The sequence below is a fragment of the Mizuhopecten yessoensis genome, unplaced genomic scaffold (genome assembly GCF_002113885.1).
Source record: "Mizuhopecten yessoensis strain PY_sf001 unplaced genomic scaffold, ASM211388v2 scaffold10951, whole genome shotgun sequence".
Lineage (NCBI taxonomy): Eukaryota > Metazoa > Mollusca > Bivalvia > Pectinida > Pectinidae > Mizuhopecten > Mizuhopecten yessoensis.
Window position 1 is genome coordinate 989,700 of NW_018408803.1, and position 8,335 is coordinate 998,034.

Genomic DNA, 8,335 nt, shown 5'->3' on the forward strand with positions numbered 1-8,335 from the left:
TTAGATCATCAACTTACAAAGTCAAGAATATGTTATGACGCATTTTGGAATTTAATAATTCAGTTTTGTAATCCAAACCATACAATCTGTACCCATGCGTAGACATTTGTAAAACGTCCAATACATGTACTAGTCCGGCCGATAGTCATAGACTGCTGATCATTTATTAGTCCTGATCTCAATCCAATGGGGCTATCGATAATATGTCATCAAAATACTTGTCAAAATATTTGAGCAGTAAAATTCAAACTTAATCAAAATGTTTAGTCTACAACAAAAGAACTATAGTGTACAATCCAGCCATTTTATTTGCAGTGATGATCTAAGCACAGCAATTGAGACAAACAAATACAAATTGCATATTTAATATAAAATAGTAGGCATCTCATCCTTAACACTAGTAAGATGTAAGAACTCATGTAAAATGTCTATATGTATGGGTTTATGATAATAGTTGCTGGGGATAAATTATTTGCAAGCAATATATTGCATTTACCCACCACGAAAAATAATGAAATAGCTATTCAGATAGAGTGTCATGAAATCTTATTGATTTTCTTTAGCATGTGATTTTCATTAATTAACTTCAATAATGTTGGATTAAATATATGTTAACTTTCTTTTCTAACGGCCATTACATTTCATAACATTGCTATTTTACCAAATTTATAACTTTATAATGTATATGTCGCTCGTGGTCTTTATTTGATAATTATATATACATAAAACATACATAGTAAGTAGTACAGTTTTGTCGATAGAAACACAAAATATAGAAACTGATCACTATTGCAGTAGAGAAAGAATGTTTAACATAAATTGTCCCTATGCACTCAGTACATAAAGACAAGTGTCAATATGACCAGTTTTCAAACTGTAAATGTATTGTGATATGTCATTTTATTTAAAATGTATATCTATATTAACATGTAAAACTGATGCTGACTTTCTTTTCTAACTGCAATTACATTTCATAATATTGATATTATACAAAAATTATCTAAATTGTCTATATATAAGATGTCAATATAACCAGATCTCAAGCTGTAACTGTACTGTGATTTGTTATTTTGAATGCATTTACATTTCGTATTCATTAATACATTGCACACCGATCCAGAAAAAAAATAGAACAACACCTTATTACAATTTCCTACAGATGAAATATCAAATATGAAAACAGAAACATGTAATTATCTCAGTAAAACGTGCGCAGTCTGTAGAGTTGATGTGTTTACACTGACTATATAAATAAGTTCGAATCATGTTGCGGCGTCAGGCTTATGATTATTTAAACAATGATATTTGTATCAGCACAAGAATATGATGCTCTCTACTTTCATTCATTTCAATGTCATCTTTTGTGTTTATAGTAGCATCACAAACACTGATCCATTGGTACAGCCGATCCAAAAATGTCCACACCTGTCTACACACACAGCAACTGGACCTGTCACTCCTTGTTTCTCGTATAGGAGACAACTTGCCTTTCCCTCATTCCCCGAGATGACGCATACCTGGTTAGTGGTGTAGTCTGGTACAAACAATCTGTCATATCTATCACGTGGTACATCACATTGCCTCGTTTACTTCTGGTGTAGTTAGTATCATTTGAATTGCCAATGTAATGTAATGTCATTTGCTTAATTCTTTAACTCTTCTCACTTGTTTATAGTTTTATCACATGCACTGTACCATTGAAGAATCCGATCCAAACATGTCCGCACCTGTCTACACACACGTCCAGTGGACGTTTTAAGGTTATTTGAACACTGATGTTTGTATCAGCACTAGAATATGGTGATTCCTGCTTTTATTCCTTTCAATATTATCAAATGTGTTTATAGCTGCATCACATACACTGAACCATCGTTACAGCCGACCCAAACATGTCCACACCTGTCTACACACACAGCCGTTGGAAGTTTTACACCGTATTTCTTGTCGAGGAGACACTTGGCATTTCTCTCATTCCCCGAGATGATGTATACCTGGTCAGTGTGGTAGTCTGGTACAAACACTCTGTCATATCTATCACGTGCTATATTACATTGTATTGTCTCTTCTAACTTATGACCAGTATCCAGTTCCCCACTCCACTTGTGTATGATCTGATCAGATTTGTTGATGACAAGCATTTCTTTACAAATAATACAATTATAGCCAGTGATAACGGCTATGTTTACTGCTGCCAAACATACAATACTCAGCCCATCACCTCCACACGATATTTGTCTGATTCTCTCCCCGGACATGTTCAGTACCTGTATTGTTGTAGTGTGAGTAGTAACGAACACCTCATCATTGTCACTGACACTGATACCCCAGGCTTCTAACGGACTGATGTCAGCGAATCTGGGCACTCGTCTGCCTTTGGATAGTTTGTGTATCAGCGGTGAACTATCACAACGCGTGATCAGTAGTTGCTCTGTGTTGGTCACTGACAGACACCACGGATTAAAGTCAAGCTTGATAGACTCTGTGACCTTGCCGTTATTGTTGACTTTGATCAATTTATTAGAATCAAATACTGACATCCATGCGTGATTGTCGTCAATAGGACATATTGAGTTGATTTGTCTCTTCTGAGGTACTCGGAATGTAGAAATCTGACAAACCTCTTTACCGTCAACTTCTTTCTTCTTATACCCGATGTCTTCTTTGTCCAATTTGTCGACCTGAAGACAACCAATCATTGTTTTCAACTGATCGGGATTAAGTTTTCCAGGCATGAAGTGAGGTGGGCGAGGTAACACGGTCTTTGTAGTAACATAATACAGCGGTATGGTGGTTCTCAGTCTCCCTGTCAGCTCAAACAAGGATGTACAGGACATATGTTCTGTGTTCTGTTCTACATCTCTGATCAGTTGTTTGATCTCTTTGATATTTTCTTCGTGAGATTGACAGTCCTGCTTGTGAGATTTGTCTTCTTCTTCGACCAGGGACGATAACTCGACCAAGACTGAGTCGGCTATGGAATCAATCTCTGCTCTCAGTTTCAGTCTCTGGGTTTGTACAGTTTGTCGAATGACATCGGTGCTCTCTTTGAATGACTTGCTCACTTCATGACGTTTTGATAGATTATCATCAAAATGGTCTAACTTGGACTTTAATTTTGTTAATTGATCTTGCATGTACTGTTTTTGTGAGTCAATTTCCTCTTCAATATTTCTGAATGTGTGTTGTTTATGTTTCTCGGTAAAACATATCGCACACATTACGACCTTACAGCTACTACAGTACAGGTCACATGCTTTACCTCGATGTGTCTTACAAACCTCTGGGAGTACGGCTTCCCCGAGTTTGTTCGCCTCCTTTATTGGTACGACGTCATCATTCCGTGTCTTTCTCGCGCGTTGATGACCCTCAAAACAGCGGTCACATAACGCCTCCAAACAGTCATTACAATACCAGTTCACGTCCTGTATGCTTTTACACCAAGCACACGTGTTGGGCACGTGCATCTGTGCGCGGTGGATAGATAACTTACTTGCCATTGCTACTAACGTTTAGATAAATCATATGAAAACAAGCCATATCTTACAGACCGCCATTTGCATTTGTTCTGAATTAAACTTCCTTCTTCAACTGATCCTTATGGTGGTTGGATCACGTGTGCTTGGTTTATCTAATAGAGTCCTATTCAATCAATATCTATAACAGAGTCCCGAACAAAGTACATAACGTCAACGCGGTGTACTGTGAAGTTGATAACACGCCATCCATGTCGGTGTATATACACACATATAAAATGGGGTAAATGAACAGTGGATTCAGATAAATGATTAAAATTTGAAAGAGTTTGCTATGTATAAGACTACAGACTATTTATATGTTCACAAGGGGCATTGATATTTGAAGATCATTGTACTGTGAAGTCCAATACACGTATCTGTACTGACTGACAAATACACACATACTAAATGGTCAATAAACAATGGATTCGCTAAATTTGAATGTGCTAGTAGGGGAAACCTTAAATAGGAGCACGATTTACGTCTGTTATTAGCATAATCCTTACATACTATTCTGATGTTTTTTGTGGACTAATACCTGCAAACTAGGTAGAACGAGAGTTTGTCATCGGCATAATACAGTTGTGTAAACAACGCACCACAATGACCGTGTGCATATCATAGTGTCCACAATTTAGCGATTTAACAATGAATGTGCAATACAAACGCGCACATATTGCGATTTTTTAAGATTTGTTGATTCATTTTACGGAATGAAAAAAATCCGAAAGAGGGAAGTGAAATGAGGTTCATCTTTCATATGTATTTAACATCCGGTTTGTATATTCTGCACTTCTAACAGTTCTTCAATGTACATTATACGTTATTACAATCACTATAAAACAGTCAAGTATGGGGTTGTACTGTCAGTCTACTGTACACATACTTAGAAATAATAGTGGATTGCATGGAGTTGATCGAAGATGAACGTTCATCGTTGATTTATAGTTTATCGAAACAGAAATTGACCTTACCTAGTTTAATTGTCTGTTATCGTAAATCGGAAATATCGTACCTCCTCCACTTTTGACAAGTGATGCGAACCTGTTACCTGGTAATTAACAAGTAACTGGTTAAAGATAAAGATACATTTATTTTTAGTGTATCTGCGTGTACAGTGCATATGTGTTTATGACCATACCTATACACTTTTCGTTTAAGGTCGTTTAAAAACAAATGTCCATAAATAAACGTTCATTGTAGATTTAGAAATTATCGAAATAGAAATGGAAACCAAGTTTAAATGTATCTTGTTAACAGGTAAGTGGTTACAGATAACACTGTCTTAGTTTTAATTTTATCTGCGAGTACAGTAAATATATGAAATAAAGATAGAAATATTGGATTGCATAGCTAAAGGAACACGAGTTCTCAAATAATAACTTCTCCGAAAATGAGGTCGGTGATTTCGTTTAATTGTACTGGTTATTTTACTCTCTGAGCCAGAAATATCTACCTTCTACCTGATGATTCTGATGTTATGTCTGACGTTGTTCTTTAGTGTATATAATTTCGGTGTAGAATCGGTAAATATAGTTGAATTAAAAAATCGCATTATTTTAGTTTCTCAAACACATTTTATTGCAGAGCTACAGGAACAGAGATAAAAGGAACACGAATTCTCAAATTCAATCTTTTTCGAAAATGAGGCAAGTCATTTCGATTAAATGAACTGTGTATTTTATTTTCTAATCCAGACATATCTGCTGATATTTAAACGTAGAACACTGGCAATACATCTTACACATACACCAGATGTATTTTAAAATCTTCTGGCTGAATTGCTTCATTTTATTTTCTGTTATGTCGAATACTATGTTTGCAGTGTTCTTACTAAGTTTTGAAACAGTAGCCGGTGGAGTGTTTATATGCTGTAATTGTGTATCTTAATATAACTTTGCTTATTTATGTATATAGTGTTATATAATCATTAAATATTGAGGAAAATAGCTAGTTCAGAGTTCATGAATAGCAGACCACTCTTGCCAGCAAGTCAGAAACTGACTTTTCATATAGATGTAATGAAAAGAAAAATATGTGTCAACGGGTGGTCGCATTGCCCTAGCAACTATATTTAAATCTGGCACTGAAGACAAGTTGTAACTGTATGATTGAAACGTTTAGTTCCCTGTGAAACCAGCTAATTTGGTGTGGGAACACAGTAGAATGAGGCGAGGGGGCGGTGGTTGAGGGATGCATTTTCAACCATCAGCATGTATGTGTACATGACGTGTATACATATATAACAAAAAAAATCGAATTCAGACTAACTCATTTTTTTTCTCTCTAAATTTTCTATGTTTTAGTACTGTACATGAGATAGAACTAATGAAGCCATTGATATTTTCTAATAAAACAAAAAAAACCGGATTACTGTATTGAAGTCGTGATATTGAGAAAATGTTCCTAAAGAAGTATAAAATTATAGGAAAACTTACCACATTTACTCATATCACATCAGAGTTACTGATCCCCTCCTGACAGTTCAACATTGATATGAAATGTGATGTGAATTTAACTATGATAAAGTATACTTTTTAATTATTTCCTCTGAAAAGTAAAGCTATTCATGGATTTTCTATAATCACTGGAGATAGTAATTTGTTTTTGTACCTGTATGTACATGTATGTTCATTTGAAATTTTAAGTAATCAGAAGAAAAAAAAAAGTATCGATATTATAAAATATTCAGTTAAATGATTGTTTTCCTTTCTCTTTCAATTTTTATATCACTCAGGAACTCATTTTATTATAAGCAATTTTTGAAGTATGTACTTCAGTCCTTTAAACTTCGGTAAAAAACTGAAGTGCACTGGAGTTCACATCGTTGTGCACTGGAGTTAATATCGTAGTGCACTGGAGTTAACACTGAAATGAACCGGAGTTCACTTCAATCTTTTGTCTAGTGTACTTCCTTGTTCACTACGTGTGTACTACAAAGTGCACTATATGCAAAGTTAAGTTTGCTCTTAACTGTACATGCAGTATTAAAATAACGGAAACATGTAATCAGTATTATGGAATTTAACGATAAATACCGTCTTACTTTCCAATAATATTTTAACATGTTAATATATTTTATCCTGATATCATGGGGCAATAATTACTATCTGTTAACACATCGATTGATTTTGATAAGGAAATTCAAAAGCTATCAACATTAATGTATTCTTGTTTTTTTACGAATGCTCAGTTTGAGAAGATATTCAATAGCTTATTGGGTTGAGAGTCATGCACATGGCTGTACTAATTTACATTCTGAAAAAAAAGACGATTGGTGATTTGTATTATTTGGGTAGGGAAAATGATTTCATAGAGCTCTTGAACCAAGTTGTCACTTTACAATTCGTAGTTAGAAGTAGTAGATCGTTTTGTCCAGTATGAATACTATTCACAAAGCACCAACCAATCAGCACAATAGAAGCTGTATTACACTTGGGACAGAAAGAAACTGTATCCATGTACATATTTTGTATATCATTGCTGTCATATGATAAATGATATTTGACCTATTTACACTTTATTCGGTCGATTAACTGATACATATGTTGACAGTCACAATAGATAAAAGATCTTATTACGTGTCTCACAGATGAAGGTTAAATTTGTTTCTGTTAAGGGAATAGTTGGTTACTAGAATGTCCTTCGCATATATTTATAACATGATAATTACCTCAAGATAACACCCACTCATCACCGTTAATATTCCCCAGGACGAGGGCTGGTTTAGCTTTTAGTTTAGAAACAAATAAAACAGAAAAACGAATTACAAGTGCATTTCTGACATACATATATATTTATATAAAAGCGATTAATTTTACAACTATATATTAAATCCTAAGAAATTTACGGATTTCTAAAGCCCGTGCTTTTACGGGTCGTGTGTTTACATGCATTAATGCCATTTTCATGCCAGGAATTGGGATTATATATATACATTGTTTTCTTTTCTTTTAGGTTAACGTTTAATACATGTTTAATAGAAGATCTAGTTAAATAGAACAATAGCAAAATTTGCCTGGGAATCTTGCGACCTTCATGAATCTTAGTAGCTTCCTACTTCTGATTGCTATGTCAGGTAGTCAATGTTCCACGTATTATGCTTTATATAAGGCTATCCCATACGCCTAGCCCATACCATATCTTAGCCTTATCAAGATTAACGCAAAGTCATCGGCACTCATAGATAAAAGATAACTTTGACCGCTCTCATTAGATTCTGATACAGGTCCTTATATACGAATAATGATTTTGCGAATGCATACCTTCGAGGAAAATTTAAAATCAGAGTAGATTCATTGCATGTCATTACAATCACATTAACATATATTGTTTTTCCTAATGCCTTTTTGTCCTCCATTTTTAATTTATATTAACATCTTTTGTGGGGTTTTTCATCTACTTACTATAAACTTACTGTAAACTTAAGTTAGATAAATAAATCAAATATGTTGTTTTCATGCCAACATAAATAACTATTTCCCCTGATGTACCTCTAAAGAGATGAGATTTCTTTGTAGGTACTGAGAAACTATTAAAAGTTATTTTATCAATACAAACAAATGTTATCACTTAGTATCCTTACATATATCTGATGCTGAAACGTAGATCGTATACACAACAAAAATGTGCACAGGTTAGCTGAGATAAGCATTGTTAATGTAATGGTCATTTAAATGTTTGCACGGAGAATATGTTATTGATTCCCGATATATTTCAGGCATTCACTAAAACATTGCCTGGTCATTGTGGCCTGGTCTCATTGATTTGTCGTGATAGTCATTTGGTCTGGTCCCGTTGTTCAGATCGCGTGGTTGTCG

The 8,335-nt window shown here is 34.5% G+C and overlaps 1 protein-coding gene across 1 annotated transcript; it reads right to left on the bottom strand.

The window, feature by feature from the left end:
* Positions 1–301: 301 nt before the first annotated feature.
* Positions 302–3,598, bottom strand: LOC110464001. The gene has a single exon (XM_021519005.1). The coding sequence runs from the start codon at positions 3,495–3,497 to the stop codon at positions 1,842–1,844; it is 1,656 nt and encodes a 551-aa protein (XP_021374680.1). The 5' UTR covers positions 3,498–3,598; the 3' UTR covers positions 302–1,841.
* Positions 3,599–8,335: the final 4,737 nt, after the last annotated feature.